General features: G+C 46.3%; 1 protein-coding gene across 1 annotated transcript in view; it reads right to left on the bottom strand.

Moving 5' to 3' along the window:
* LOC135386350 (cell adhesion molecule Dscam1-like) overlaps window positions 1–14,182 on the bottom strand; it is a 357,610-nt gene that overhangs the window by 223,654 nt on the left and 119,774 nt on the right. The window contains exons 26-27 of the mRNA XM_064616211.1: window positions 4,054–4,208; window positions 1,129–1,227 (exon numbers count right to left, since the gene is read on the bottom strand). Coding sequence (XP_064472281.1) covers window positions 1,129–1,227; window positions 4,054–4,208 — 254 coding nt within the window. The remainder of the gene's footprint in view (window positions 1–1,128; window positions 1,228–4,053; window positions 4,209–14,182) is intronic.

The following is a 14,182-nucleotide window of genomic DNA, read 5'->3' as shown; positions in this document are numbered from 1 at the left end:
GTTATAACTTCGTGCTGCGGCGCTCAATCACTTCGAACTTTACCAAGATTAAATGTCCTTATGAGCTTTATATGAAGATCGCACAATGTGCCACCTGCATTGAGTAATTGGCGAGTACGGCATGGCGGCACGGGTAGACTTTTATAGGGTAACGCCCTGTACATCACCCCACACCACCACTCACCCACCCACCAGCAATATTTTGCAGCGTTCGCAGATATTTTTGCCAAGCGAAGGTATACTATAGCCAGTGACAACTTAAGTCCTACAGTTGGGACCGCCCACTCATCCGTGGAAGGCTCCTGCGATTGGCTACCAGCCTTTGCACGACGCCCCCGCTACGCGATGTAGTACCGACTCTCTCTTTCTCTCTCCCCCCAACTCCACTTGGCCGCGCCTCACTACATTCGCGCGCGCGCGCGCGGAGCGATTCTTATGTGGAGGCGGAGTCAAGTGTATGACTTATGTTGTCACTGACTATAGTGATTGGGAAATGTGAGATAGTAAAACACGCAGACCATAGCCAAAACAAGCCTGACGTAGCCGTCCCATAATGGCGTCTTCCATATACTGGCAATAGCAATATATGGGTCGCGCTATTTTGCGTAGATATCCGCGACTACTGACATTTGCAGATATTCGGAACCAAAACTGATATTGTTCAGATAAAATTTATTCTGTGACTCGATTACGCTGCAAGGGCAGTGTTCTCTCGTTTTAGGTTTGCGGCGGAAAAAACGCTATTCTAAAAGTACCTCGCGTTGTCTTCTTCCGCTAAGGAGGGGGGGGGGGATATGCCTCTCTCTCTCTCTGTCTAGCTGGAGTTCATCTACCGTCATGCTTCTTAGGCGCGTGTTATTTGTTGGATAATCCGCCGCAACCAATAACGAAAAATTCACGGAGGGTACATTCACTGCCCCGCAAGTAAATCATAGGGAAACTGCGTGAGGGAGTTGTGCAATTTAAGAACACGCTTGAACATTCTGTTCATTTCATTTCATTTCATTTATTTACCGGAAAGGCCCTAAGCGGGCAATCGTTCAATGCCTCACCTGACTCTTGAGCCTTCTGACGTCACATTGTTATCATGATGTTGTTGCGGTGTATGCAATCACGGAGCAAACTCACCTTGGACAACCTGATCTTCCAGAGCTGATCCCGTGGCGACGAGATGGAGAGACGATGACGTCTGAGACGCGACTTTCAACACAAATCTGTCCGTAGCGGCTGAAAAAAAAAGTCATTCACTGAATGAATAATCATTCACCACTAAAAAATGTATCGGTTTGTCATCTGTGTGTGACGCGACGTAAAGCCCATGAATTATTAATCATCATCATCATCATTGTTATTTGAAGACATGCCCAAACTGACGGTATGCGCGGCAAGCTGTCTTTACATCACAGCCCTTCCATACCGCAGAGGCGGCTCTTCCGTGCTCAGTTGAATACGGATAGCAGGCATACGTTCAACTTGGGCTGCAATTGAACCTGTGTATGCAATAAGGGGATAAGTAGACTTATCCCATTTTGACTATTTTTGCTGCAATGACACCTACATACCAGTATGTACCTGCGAAAGAAAATTTAGGACCGTATTTCAACTTATTGGCCCGCTACAGCAGGGTAAGAAACGGGAAATGCATGTGTGTCAATGGGACGGACAATCCGATCAGGCCCCTTTTCTCGGTTTGGGATATTTCAACTTATCCCCTTATTGCATACAGAGGTTCAATTATTGGCGTATGTCAGAATCTCGTGCAACACCGTCGAGGCCTTCTAATGCCCATGGTGTTCCTGGTGTCTGCCTGTGTGCTCCAGACCGTGTAGGATCATAGTCCGCATCCCGATGACCATCGGTGCGTATTTTGTTTTTGCTTTCCTTCATCTTCCTTTTGTTCGGTGTAGCACAGCCAGCAAAGGACAGCTGAATTATTTCTAAAACGGCTTGCACAGTGCTCAACAAAACTTTACGGAACGCGCATGCGGTGTATTTTCTCCACGGCGCGACACCCTAGTGGCGGGCGGGAGCGGGCGAGTTCACTCGTTCAGAGGGGGAGGGGAGGGAAAGGATTGCGCCGGCAGCGACACCAATCGAAACCACTTTGCAAGCACGCACATTCAAGCGATACCTAAACTACCGCGGTGTGTCGCAACCAGCGCACTCGCCCTAAAATCCCTTCTGAACGAGTAAACTTGCCCGCTTCCGCACGGTGTCGAGCCGAGGAGAAAATACACCGCCCGCGCGTTCCGTAAGCTTTAGTACAGCGGCGGACATAGCTCATTTAACTTCATTCTCACGTAGGTTTCGCGTGTAATGTGGTAGGGTACTGCCAACAGCACCTAAATTTAGAAAACCTGCTTACTGGTCGACGTGACGTAACAACTAAGAGTCAGCCAATGAGGACCCTGTATTCAACGGCCGTAGCCAATGACGAATGTGCTTTCAGCGGTCCTAGCCATGAAGACTAGCTATACCGTCAACCGCATGGGCAGCCACTGTCGTCTGCGAGTAGTGAACGTCCCCCCGCGTACTAAATGGGGGAAAACAAAATAAAGCGAAATACGGTCCCATATTTTTCTCAAGGACTCATTTTCTGGTTTAGCGTGTTGAACTCTTAAGCATGGTTCACACTAGTGCGTTCCGCTGCGTGCGTGCGCCTGCGTGCGTGTGCGTGCGTGCGTGTGCGTGCGTTGTAAGCAATCCGTTCCGCTGTTCACATATCTGCGTCCGAATGCGTGCGTCACCAAACCGTAAGCCAATGAGCGCCGCCAGCGCCTTCCACTCCGGTGGCCGCCATGTTGAAAACAGTCTCGCAGAAAGAAACCTACTGCGCACGCTCGGAAGGAGGCCTCGTGATTCGTTCTCCGCTTGCGGGCTGCTGCGTGCGTCGGAAGAAGTCAGGTCCCCCAAACTCACATCGGAAAAGCGTGCAACGAACAAGGCCGCCACTAGATACCCCACTGTTGCCGTTCCGGATCACTTCAGCATGCTAAGTTTAGCGGCAAAATGTTTTTGTTGTTTCTGCGAATGAATCTAGTCTTTATATGTCCAAATAAAACGCGTATAACAACTTTCTCTGTCGTGTTTCACTTTTTGGTCCCGTTTTTAAACGTGTTGAGCGATCGGAAGCATCTAGTGCACGGCTGCGTGCATCACATAGCGTACCTGTCGTACCAGGCGCCGCAGGCGCTGCAGTCGTCCATTTCTCCTTCGGTGACTTGGCCTGGCTTGGATTGTGCTTCAACTGGATCTTTAGCGCGCTACAATCCACGCAAGCCAACGTCTGGTAACAATGGGGTATCTAAGGGCGGCCTCCGGCATTGCACGCATCGGGATAGGAACAAATACATGGGAAAATGGCGACCTTGGGGGACCTGGAAGAAGTAGAGCTCGGGCGAACTCTGCTGCGGGAGGTCGCGCACGTATCTGTTGCCACGGTAACCGGCGCCCGCACGCATCCGCACGCAGCAGAACGCACTAGTGTGAACCATGCTTGAGTCTCCAGGTTAAAATTTGCGACGTTAGCTGCAATCGTTTGCGGGATCTTGAATTCGCAGAACGGCGGATCGCGGTAGCCTTGGAGGAAGGAAAACTAAGGAGGGAGCACGACCGTTTCTTTCCGAATCACAAAAGTGTAGTGGAAGTGACGACATATAGTACGCATCATGGGGACGTCATATCGATCAGGTGACTGGAGGCAGCCAATCTGCGGTGAGACTTCGCCACAACTGGGACAAACAAACTGGGGCAGCTGCCGGCGTGGATGGCGTTTTGTGGCGCCCGGCGAGATGTTAGAGAGCTGGGAGAGGAGAATTGTTTGTCCCAGTTGCTTCTCCTCACCCAAACTTCCGGAATCGTGCAAAATGACGTCACACTCCCTCCTTATTTTCCTTCCTCCATGGCGGTAGCAGACGAATTGTGACTATGCGACCATGTTGCGAAGGAGGGTGAGGAGGTATTAAGCAGTCCTTCTGTTTCTAGGTGGCGCTGGTACCGCTCTTCAGCGGCACCCCATATCACAGTGACGATTTATTTCTTGTTGTTCCATACCTTGCACCGTTAGGTGAAGCCGCGTTGTGTCGCTCGACAGGCGGTTGCGAACACTGCAGCTGTAGTTGCCGGAATCGGAGGGTTCCGTATTTTTAATGGTGAGCGTCCCGCCAGGTGACAGTTCCAGACGATCGGACGCCGTCACGGGTTGGTCGCTGCAAAGAAAAAGGTCACTCTCAGATGATCTTATCATCTAAACAACACCAACAAATAAATAATGATGATGAAGTGGGATATTTCGCCGATGAGGCGGCACCCTATCCCATTGCTTGACGGGGAGAAGATGGTGAATGATGATGAATGTTCAGAGTTCACGCAGGAGCCCTGTGGCCGGTGCGCAGGATTGACCGGGGGGATGCCACGATATTCCACCGTTAAGAATCCACTGTTTGAAATCCCAGATTTCAAAATTAAAGCTTTAATGTGAAGAATGGCGGAATGATAGTGTCGAATAATACATATTGCTGACAAACCTCGCAGTATTGCGTGAGTCTGACATCAGTAGTAGTCATTGTCGTGAATAAAAACCAGGTTTTTGGCGACCGTTAGGCTCAGCATGGCGGTCACATCAGAGCAGAAAAAATTAATAGATTCTGCGTAGGTTAGGTTAGTTTTCAGAGGTTAGGTTAGTTTAGGTGTTTTTTGACAGTTCACCAAACCGCTGGGGGGTTCCCACAGTTGCGTACGCACGCAACGCTACGCTATAGCGCCATTTGGGATTTTGAACATACGGGATTCTAAACGGTGGATTCCTAACGGTGGCAATTCGGGATACCCCCTTGACCGGATGCTCATGGTCTAAAGCATGGACACGAAATGCTACATTTCTGGGGCTTAGCGCGCATGCCCACCAGCTCCGGTGGCGCAGCGGTAACGCGTGCGCTTGGAGACTGGGAGGTCCGCGGTTCGAATCCGCGGGCCGGCTGCGCCGTCTGGGGTTTTTCCTGGGTTTCCCTCAGACGTGTAATAGGCGTATGCCGGCACAGTTCCCCTGAAGTCGGCCCATGGACGCAGCTATCCTCCCCCCGAGCGGATTCCGCTCGGTCTTCCACTTCACCCTTTCCTCTCCTCATCTCCACCACCTTTCCCTTCCCGAGAAACATGCCGCCTAATCAGGGAGGCAGACCTCTCGGGTTCCTCCCAACGACACTCCTCCTCCTCCTCCTGCACGCATGCTTTTACACTTTTGGTGCGTCAGTGTGGCCGTGTGGTGTGGGGTCACGCTGGTTGGACACTCCTCTCCCTCTCGCAATGCGCCCTCTCCCTCTTCGTTTGTTTCTTTGTCGCGCCTCGCGTACAGGGAGATATAACGGATTGGAAGGTCTTTTAAAATAACGATGAGCCAAGCACCAGATTCCTTCGAAATGCCCGATATCACGTTGGTGTTTTTTTTTCTTATTACTCCGTGTTAGCGCCGCGAAGCAACTGTGGCTATGAGCGGCGTACAGACGTGGATAGACGGAGAGAGGACAGCAGGAAGGAGTATAGGGGACAGAGGGGTTAGTATGCGTCCTGGGCCGACTTCAAGGGGAAACTGTGCCGACATTCGTCTCGAAAGTCTTCGGAAAACCCCAGGGAAAACCACAGACAGCACACAGCCCGTGGTACGATTCGAACCCGCCACCTCCCACCTTCAGAGGAGGGGAGTGAAACCGCTTTCTAGTTTTGCTGTTTTGCTAGATGCGAGGCCTCGGAGAAAAATATGCAGAATTGAGGAAAATACCGTTTCTTCCTTCGTTTCGTTTTTCCTCGGCATCAAAAAAAAAAAAAAGAAATGTCCGAAATTTTCCCAAAATTTCCAATAGCGAAAAAAAAACAAAAAAAACAGAGTTCTGGCAAAATATGATGCATGAACGAGGCCTGAATTTCTTGTTTAGTCGTGCTGATGGGTTAGTCGTTCTAATTAACTACCGCATCTGTTCCTTTAACGTGAGCTGGTTTTATTCGTTTCTAGTTCTTGTCAAGCCTTGCACTAGTGGTAATCGATAGAAGATACAGGGCGCTGACAAGCTGGTTCATGATCAAGGAGGTGAACCCGAGTGTCTCGGGTTCACCTCCTTGACTAGTGGTAACATTGACCTAAACTGGTTGTATTTCGTACTTTTGTGGTAAACAAATAAAACCTATATTTATTTATTTTGATATTTATTGGATATTTATTTATTGATGAAAACGGTCAGCATTATTTGTTGATGGTCTAAGCATGACACAGTGCAAGAACAATGCCACAAAGTAGATGAGAGCGTAAAAGATACAATTTTAGACTATTTCAAAACAAATTCAAGGTTACAGCAAGAGTGCAACAGAAGAACAGGGTGTTACAACAGTGCAGGTTCAACGGTATAAAAACATATAAAAGAAGACTAGGCAGATATGTGCGAAATAGCAGTGAGGAACCAGTCCATGTTGGGCGAGCACCTCCCACATCATCATCATCATCATCATCCATTCATCTATGTTGTTGTTGTTGTTATTCTTTTGCGAGCAAGCTGTAGGGAGGTTTAATACATCAGAACCCAAGCAGCACAACATCTTGGGCCCATATTGGACCAATATTGGCAATGTCGACCCAATATAGGACCAAGATTGGACCAATATCGGGCCAGTATGGCTGGTATTGGTCCAATATTGGGCCAGTATTGCCGATATTGGTCCAATATTGGGCCAGTATTGCCGATATTTGTCCAATATTGGGCCAGTATTCCATTTCTTAGCGACGAAAAATAGGGACACTCGGTTAGAACAGAATAGGAAAGACGAGGTCGCATCCTATTCTGTTCTAACCGAGTGTCCCTATTTTTCGTCGCTAAGAAATGGAGTTCTACCAACCGGCCCTACTTTTTCTGTTGATGTTCTGTTGGGCCAGTACTGCCGATATTGGTCCAATATTGGGCCAAGGTGTTGTGCTGTTTGGGAAGGAACTCTACGAAAACGCTACGATAAGTGAAGTTATCAAATCGAAGCTTATAGCCGTGTCACACTGCAAATAGAATGCCATTCCCAGCGAATGATATTCGCATTAACTGGCATTCGTTTCGTTTCACACAGTGAAATCAAACGGCAATACATGCGAATGAGCTCGGGGAACTCTTGTCTTTTCTCTCTCGCACCGACAGCGTACCGTCGCAGTATACACTCTTAAAAATGAACTTCACCGCACAGCACGCCACTAGCCAACCATCGTCTCGAATGATATCGTTATCTGGCCTGATTTGTTGAAAACGGGAGGCGTACGCCTTTTTTGTGACACTTTGTGACATAATTGTCACAAAAAAGGCGTACGCCTCCCGCTTTCAACAAATCAGGCCCGATAACGATATCATTCGAGATCATGGTTGGCTAGGAGCGTGCTATGCGGTGAAGTTCATTTCTAAGAGTGTAGAGATGTATCAAAAACAACAAAGATAAGCCGTTCGAAGAAATGAACAACGAAGGAAAAGTTGTACTACAATATTTCATCACGAATTTGATAACTTTTCGCGCGAAGGAAGGAAAAGGAGGGATATGTTTATTAAGAAAAAAAGAAAGGAAAGGTCATCCAGACGGAGTTCGGCTTGCTATTCCAAAAAAAAAAGATGGAAAATGGAGAAAGAAAAGAATAGGAAAAGAAGGAAAGAAAAGAAAAAGAAGGAAAGAAAAGGAAAGGGGAAAGAAAAGAAAAGGAAATCAAGAAAATAAAAGCCTAACACTAAAAGGAAGCCTAAACACTGTTTTTCGGAGAACTATACCCTCGTTCCCACACTCTTAAAAATGAACTTCACCACATAGCACGCTCCTATCCAACCACCATCCCGAATGACAACGTTCTCGCCCCTGATTTGTTGAAAACGGGAGGAGGAGCCCATTTTGTGCCGTGCATAATGGACACAAAATAGGCTCCTCCTCCCGTTTTCAACAAGTCTAGGGCGAGAACGTTGTCATTCGGGGTGATGGTTGGCTAGGAGCGTGCTATGTGGTGAAGTTCATTTTTAAGAGTGCAGTCGCCACGTTGCGAAGTGCGGTGCAGATAGGCTTCTTAGTTGTCCTTCCTTGTGGTACTTAGCCAATAGATCTCTCCCTGTTTGTAAACAAATGACGTCATAGTGTTCGACAGCGCCACCGGTTTGGTAGAGTTGAACTACACTCGAAGATAGGGGGCGACAAGGTCGCGCCGAAAAACCACGGTCTTGAGGGGATTACGATGGTCCCTGAAAGGGACGCGACCTTCGGTTCTAATTTTCTTTCAATAGAAGGCAGCGCAGAAGTGCCCATTCGGGGAAACCAACTCTCCCATTCTGATCGGTTTCGGTTTCGGTCTGTCTATGACGTCATGATGACGTTTCTCGAGTAGAGGTTTATTGAGTGTCCTTCAAAAAAACAAGGATTTTGTGAAATAATCTAATGTTTCGCTAGATTCGAGCAAAATAAATAAAAATAAACTATACACAGTATACCGTCTGAGCCACCGAGGATAGCCGTAAACTCTTCGTAAACCAACGCCTTGGCTGTTCAGTTCAATCCTACGATACCACATCAATGGAAAGATGCAAAATGTTCGACTGATGATATTAAAATAACGTCGCAGTTCCCTGTTTTCCTTTCTTTCGTTCTTTCTCGTCGTATAGTGTCAAGCAGCTGCACGGCATACGCGTATGTTTTTCCCCCCTCTCCAGTATTACAGACTAAGAGGTCCGAACTGGAAACTGCTTCTAAGGACCTATTCTCGAGCACGGATGACAATAAACGATTCAAGATGCACGGAGACGCCAGTGAACGTTATCAGCGGCTGAAGCGGCGGCATGATCGCTATGTCACTCAGGTGCTCCATTTCAAGTGGCTGTCCACATGCAAGGCACGGGAAACGCAGCTGTACCCTGGAACTATGCTGACTCTATAATAAGACACGCGAGCCACAACGGCAACACTCAATGAGCAATGTCAAGGGGCGGGGCTTTGCGAGAATGCGCAATGGAGTCCTTCCACCGATCCGGCAAGCGAAACTGCAAGACACTATATCACTCTTAAAAAAAGGGATGTACACTCTAAGAAGAAACGGAGTAAAACGGGGAGTAATTGCAGCTTCTACTCCCCTAGTCTGCAATTACTCCCCATTTTAGTCCCTTAACCCGACATTTAGTCCCGACATTTACTCCCCAGGACTGCAAATTGTCACCAAACTTCGCGAATGGTCTCCTGAATGCAACAGTCTAGGTAAATATGTGCCCTAGGTCAATTTGAACGACATAAGGCTGTATAACTCAGGCAACGTAGCAATTTTCCAGCCACACAGAGTAAGAAACAGTTAGCGCATTTTTCTTCGCAAATTGTGCCCTAGTATGACGCAAGATTTTATATCACTCGATATATCACCGTTGACGGTTTGCTTCAAAGTATTTTCATGCATGCGCACCAATTATGTACCTGGGACTCTTACAAAAGCGCGTGAAATGCGGTCTTCACTCTGTGACATTCATTTACTCCCGTGCATTTACTCCCGAAAGGGACTATTTTTTGTGGCAATGCATTTAGTCCCCAAAAGGAGCAAAAGTACCCATTTTTTTCTTAGAGTGTAGGGGGTTAGAGCGTAACCCCACTCCCCAAAGGGAGTGAGGGGACTCCTTTTTTGAGAGTAATTGTACTCTCCAAAAGGGAGTGATATATGTGGCAAGGAAAGGAGTTAAAGTACACCCCTTTTTTAAGAGTCTCTGTCTTGTCCCTCCCAGTCTTAGCGCAGAAACCGATCATCCTAACCACTAATAAATAGCAAAGACGGTTAAGAGCATCAGCTGTTTACTATATACATTAAAAACAAGACTTTCGTGCAGTAGGCTGCACTTCTTCAGGTTTGAGGACCTGCAAGGACTTGTAACAGGTCCTCAAACCTGAAGAAGTGCAGCCTACTGCACGAAAGTCTTGTTTTTAATGTATATAGTAAACGGCTGATGCTCTTAACCGTCCTTGTTATTTTTGATTCTGCATCGCCGGAAACTTGCACATTGTTTTTCTTCACGTTCCACTAATAAATACATTAGTATGTTTTCCAATTTGCTGTTAATGTCTAAAAATAGACTTGTCTCTTTTTTCCTAGACATGGAATAGTGTACTCGTTTTTGGTGCCTTTGTTCTATGTATAACATCTATGTTATACATGTATATGTATAACATTCTGTTTGTTCGCATGTGACTGCTGCTGTGCGTTGTGTAACCGGAGCGGGATCTCTGTCAAACCTAACGGCTTTTTATCCCGACTTCCCTCCGCAAAGGAGAAATAAACTGAAACTGAAACTATGCCACGGGGAGTTGGTGAGAGGGAAGACACGCATAAAACCAACAGGCAAGCAGAGCCGGGGGCAAGAATCGGACGGATCTCAGTTCGTAGCCATCAGGCTTCAAGTGGGTAAGTACTCCATCCACTGATCCATGTCGTTGATAATGGAATTCTCAACCGGGAATAGAACTATATATACGTTATCCGTATCGTCGTGTGACTGGAATAGACGAGTTCAGAAAATCCCAGAGTGCTTAGCGTCGCTTTGAACTCTGGGAGTTTACTAATACGAAAGAAACGGGTGACCTCCAAACTGCTCCGATTTCTCCCTCACCGGTCCATTGTCCACTACGTGTCAAGGTCAGCGAAAGTGAAATGTGAAGGATTATTCTTCAGTCCCCCACTCAGCAAGCGCCCAGGATGCAATGCGTGTGCAGAGAGCACTGGGATTTTCTGAACTCGTCTATTAGCAGATTAGAGTAAGGAAGCGAGCTTCTGAGACATTTACAGAATCGTAATCGTCCTCCGATTCCGTATCGCTGTCAGCCAATCAGAGCGCAGCCCGCCGAGTCGGAGGCTGATACGTTTTACGGGCCAACGACTCCATAAGTATGAAAGGGAGACCCTTTCTGAATCCGTCTCGTGAGATCAACCCAGACTTGTACAAAATACTGCGCAAAAGTATTTAAAATACGATACTAAATACTCTACGTAAAAAGTATTTAAAATAGATTACAAAATACTCCAAACGGAAAGTAATTTGAGTAGAGTACTAAATACTCTAAGAAGTGTATAAGATACTCTTTAAAGCACTTTAGTATTAGCTGTAAGTGAAACGCGTATTCTGAACGTGGATAAATGAAAGGGATAAACTTCATCAGCCATGCTGAAGCATATCTTTCATTTGCAACGTCTTGGTGTCAATGTTTGGTGAACTTTGATGAACTCAAGTAAACTTTGTTGATATGTTCTGAACCAATTCGTAATCCGTCCTGTATGTCCGTTCGGGTCTTTCAACCTGTGGCACGTGTTTATTGGTTTGGTGACCAAGGAAATAAATGCTGGGGTTCTCTTGTACCTAATCCCCTGGTGATTCACCTGTCAATATGAATAGGAACGGCTTTCTGACGAAGTTGGCTATTGACAAGCAAGGTGGGACCAGCCTATTGTACAAGAGGATATGATAGATTCGCGAATTCCTGAAAAAAAGAAAGAAGAAAAGGGGGTTAAATTCCAGTGAGCTGAAAATCTCGGCACGGCGGGAAGTGTGCTGGATATGGCTTGACGAGGAAGGAAAGTATTTTGAGTACTGAGTAGCAAATACCGAAAAAAGTATTTTAAATACATTAAAAATACTTCTCACAAAAAGTATTGAGTAAAGTACAAAATACCGGAAAAAGTATTTAAACTACTGTATTTTGAGTACGTACTCAAAATACGTACAAGTCTGGATCAACCCGACGACGCTCGATCACTGTTTCGGGAACCTGGCAAGTTACGCGCAAGCGCTTGTCGGTGGATGATGATTTATTCATGAGTGAAGTACTTGATTGGCAAAAGAAATACATAAACAAATGACAAAGCCGGAGTCGGATTTAAGGGTGGGGGCGATGGGGCTATGTAGGCCCATCGACATGACTAGTGCTATCAAGATTTTTTTTTAAATACAATTTTAACTTAGTATGACATACCCTCGTTCCTGCGTAATATATTAACATATTCATGTGCGCAATAAATTGGAATAAATAGCAGTGATGGCCACTAACTACTTCTTCAGTAGCTTAACTATAACTGCTAACTACTTCGCGATGGAGTAGTTTAACTAGCACTTCAACTACTTTTCAGGGGAGGTAGTTAAAACTACTTCTCTAAGTACTGCAGTGTATTTTAGCTGCATCTATAACTACTTAACGTTGTCCATCAACACCAATCCCATTCTATAGTGTTCTTGGATACCTACATATGAATCACAAGCAGGGATAAAAGTGAAGATTCAGTACATATGCACGGCACAATTGCTCTGCACCTCCGTTCTCATCAAGCAAGTAGCTCAAGGTAAAAGTCGGAAGCACAATCGTGCCGTAAAGCTTGCGGCAAAATCGGAAGTAGTTGGCGCCTGCAGTAGCCTAACTACTGTAGTTAACTACTCGAAATAGTAGTATAACTACATGTAGTTAACTACTGGGCAGATAAACAGTACTTGACTTACTTAGTAACTAGACGTCAAAACATTAATTCACCTTTTTGGAACTTACAGACGCTATAGACCTATCCCTGTTTGTAAACAAGTGACGTCATAGGTGTTCGACAGCGCCATCAATTTGGTAGAGTTGAACTACGCTCGAAGCAAGGAGGCCAACAAGGTTGAGTCCGAAAACCACGGTCTTGAGGGGTTTACGATGGTCCTTGAAAGGGACGCGACCTTCGGTCCTACTTTTCTTTCAATAGGAGGCAGCGAACAAGTGCCCATTCGTGGAACCCAGCCCTCCCCTTCCGATTTGTTTCGGTTTCAGTCTGTCCACCAACGTCATAATGACGTTTCTCGGGTAGACGTCTATTGGAGCCGCCACAATTTTAAAACAGAACTGATAGGTAGTTTGTCTTCTGCGACAACGTCGAGATACTTGGTACTGCACGAGGACCGTTTGTCACGTGCTATTATTGCCATGCATATTTTGCCGTAGCACAAAGCTCGTACTATGTAAACCTTCGACCTGGATATCAGTGATGTCTATAAGGATTTAAGAAAATATTTATAGAAAACGGGTGGGGACACTGGAGCGTACGCCCCCCCCCCCCCACACTCAACTCCGGTAGTGCGCAGTGCGCACCGCAGTTAAACGAGACAGCTAAGCGAACGGAATGTCATAGTAACCCACACACTAGTAGTAGTCAGTGATGGCCAGTAGTTAACTACATGTAGTTAAACTACCTGATTTTAGTTAAAAAGTAGTTATCAACTACTTGCAGAAACGTAGTGTGTAACTACTAGTTAAACTAATATTTCGAGTAGTTAACTACAGTAGTTAGGTTACTGCGGGCGTCAACTACTTCCGATTTTGCCGCAAGCTTTGCGGCACGATTGTGCTTCCGACTTTTACCTCGAGCTACTTGTTTGTTGACAACGGAGGTGCAGAGCAATTGTGCCGTGCATGTGTACTAAATCTTCACTTTTATCGCTGCAAGTAGTTAGACATGTAGTTAAAATACATTGCAGTACTCAGGAGTACCTCCCCTGAAAAGTAGTTGAACTACTAGTTAAACTACTCCATCGCGATGTAGTTAGTAGTTATAGTTAAAGTACTGTAGAAGTAGTTAGTGGCCATCACAGGTAGTGGTCCTAACCCTTTTGTGTCAGGGTGGGCTTTGCCACTTCTCCTTCACAGGAGTCGTGTCATTGCCTCCCACCGCTCATAGATGGCGCCATGTCGGCGTCGTAACGTTACAGTCGGAAACTCAGTACGTACAGTGTTGTCTTCGAGCAGCGCAGTGCAGTGTGCTGGTGTAGGTTGAGCGTACAAACGAACGAAGGGCGGATAGAACGACCAAAGAAACGCAACATACGTTGCACTGAAGCGACCAGTGCATCATGCACATTCAAGTCAGTGCGTAGGAAGTTGGGGTGCGCTTACGCTTTCTATTATCTTTCTAAAACGTTCTATTATTGGAAAAAATGAAATACGGTATAGCGCAAGTGTTGCGTATCTTGAGCTTGAAATGATCGAGGAAGCCGGAACAGACGCCAGTATCCGCGTTTTGTCACAGACTTTGTGATTGGTAGATAATTCTGGGGTTCTACGTCACCGTGATAATGTGGGAGTCCACAGCAGTGTTACCTCCTGAGATAACAACTACCTACATGAACGAGCGCTTAAATGAGAG

This window comes from Ornithodoros turicata, chromosome 2 (genome assembly GCF_037126465.1).
Source record: "Ornithodoros turicata isolate Travis chromosome 2, ASM3712646v1, whole genome shotgun sequence".
In the NCBI taxonomy this organism is placed as follows: domain Eukaryota; kingdom Metazoa; phylum Arthropoda; class Arachnida; order Ixodida; family Argasidae; genus Ornithodoros; species Ornithodoros turicata.
The sequence above is the reverse complement of the archived record's forward strand: the minus strand, read 5'-3'. Positions and strand labels throughout refer to the sequence as shown.